The 1403-nt window shown below is 51.9% G+C and overlaps 1 protein-coding gene across 1 annotated transcript in view; it reads right to left on the reverse strand.

Annotated features, from left to right (window-relative positions):
- The window catches only part of si:ch211-284e13.4 (insulin receptor substrate 1-B), an 11846-nt gene extending 10861 nt beyond the window's left edge, over positions 1-985 (reverse strand). The window contains exon 1 of the mRNA XM_014006685.1: positions 203-985. Coding sequence (XP_013862139.1) covers positions 203-554 — 352 coding nt within the window. The 5' untranslated portion in view covers positions 555-985. The remainder of the gene's footprint in view (positions 1-202) is intronic.
- Positions 986-1403: the final 418 nt, after the last annotated feature.

The following is a 1403-nucleotide window of genomic DNA, read 5'->3' on the forward strand; positions in this document are numbered from 1 at the left end:
CACCCCACCCGTTTCAAAACACAACCCAGTCAGGCTCGGTGATTCAAATTAAATCCAAACAATAATAACAATAAATAATAATTTGATGATAAATGTGTGGTTGGGGGTCAGGAATGGGCGAGATGCAGCCTCCAAGGCAGGCCTGATGCAGAAACCTTGTAAATAAACAAATAAAGGAAAAGCTGAAATCCTGGGGTCTTACAGTTGGACTGGAGGTCCAGCATGGCTTGGTACCACTCGTTCTGGACCTCCTCGCTGTCCGCGGCCACGGCGAAGCTCTCGCTGCGGGTGTAGAGGACTATCATGTGCTTGTTCTTGGAGTCCGCCCGCTTGTTGATGTTGAAGCACGTCTCCAGGCTCAGGACCTTCTTGGGCACGGGCGACTTGCTGCGGAATTTCTTCTCGTTCTCGTAGTACTCGAGCCGCGCGGGACCGTGCTCCGAGGCCGCGCGCAGCACGAAGAAGCGCCGGTGCATGGATTTGTGCTTGCGGAGGTAGCCGCTCTTCTGGACGTCCTCGTAGCTCTGCGGCTCGAGCGCCGCCGGGTTCTCCATGGCCCCCTCCTCCGAACCGAGCCGCGCGCACGAAGCACGCAGTGTGGACTAAAAGAAGGTTCAATTTTCCRGGGAGGAAAGGGGAGGTGGGTGGTGGTAAAACATGAACTTCATTTATCCATGGCGGCTACATCCCATCGTCATCCCCCGTGTCCACCCCGAAGYGTCAAGGAGCATGTGCGCGAGAGCTCGGGGTGGGTGAAATCAGCCCGACCATCATGTTTTTTTATGGCTCCAGGATCCAGCAGCTGCAGGGGTGGGGAGTGCGTGGTGGTGGTGGGGCGGAGGATGGAGGGGTGGGGGGTCCGTGCACCGTCCCAGCGAGCGCAGAGACCACCGCCGCTCGTCCCGCAGCCCAGCCCAGTCCTCCGGTCCAAGCTCGGTGCCGTTCGGCCGCGCGAGGACGTCTCCTCCACCTGTCTGAGGATGCCCACAGCCTGTGGACACCCTCAGCTGTCAAGTCGGACGAAAAACACAACGCAACTTCCTGTTGACGCGTTTCAAAATAAAAGCCGTGCGGAAGATGATTGATCATAAATTGAACCGAAGTATATATATTTCTTCTTGATTTAAGGYGCGGAACAAAAGTACAACTTTGTGAATAAGTTTCCAAATAACTTCTGAAGAGTGCCAATGTAGCTATACAACTAGATTTCTTTCCCTGACTTTAAAATCTGTCAGTGGACCAATTATTTTCCACTTAATTAGGCTTTGCCAACAGTGACAGTAGTAAGCGATTACCTGATAGTGTTGGCCCACAGATTTTTATTTTTTTTACATCTATCTATCTATCTATCTATCTATCTATCTATCTATCTATCTATCTATCTATCTATCTATCTATCTATC

Source organism: Austrofundulus limnaeus, unplaced genomic scaffold, assembly GCF_001266775.1.
Source record: "Austrofundulus limnaeus strain Quisiro unplaced genomic scaffold, Austrofundulus_limnaeus-1.0 Scaffold37, whole genome shotgun sequence".
NCBI classification, from domain to species: domain Eukaryota; kingdom Metazoa; phylum Chordata; class Actinopteri; order Cyprinodontiformes; family Rivulidae; genus Austrofundulus; species Austrofundulus limnaeus.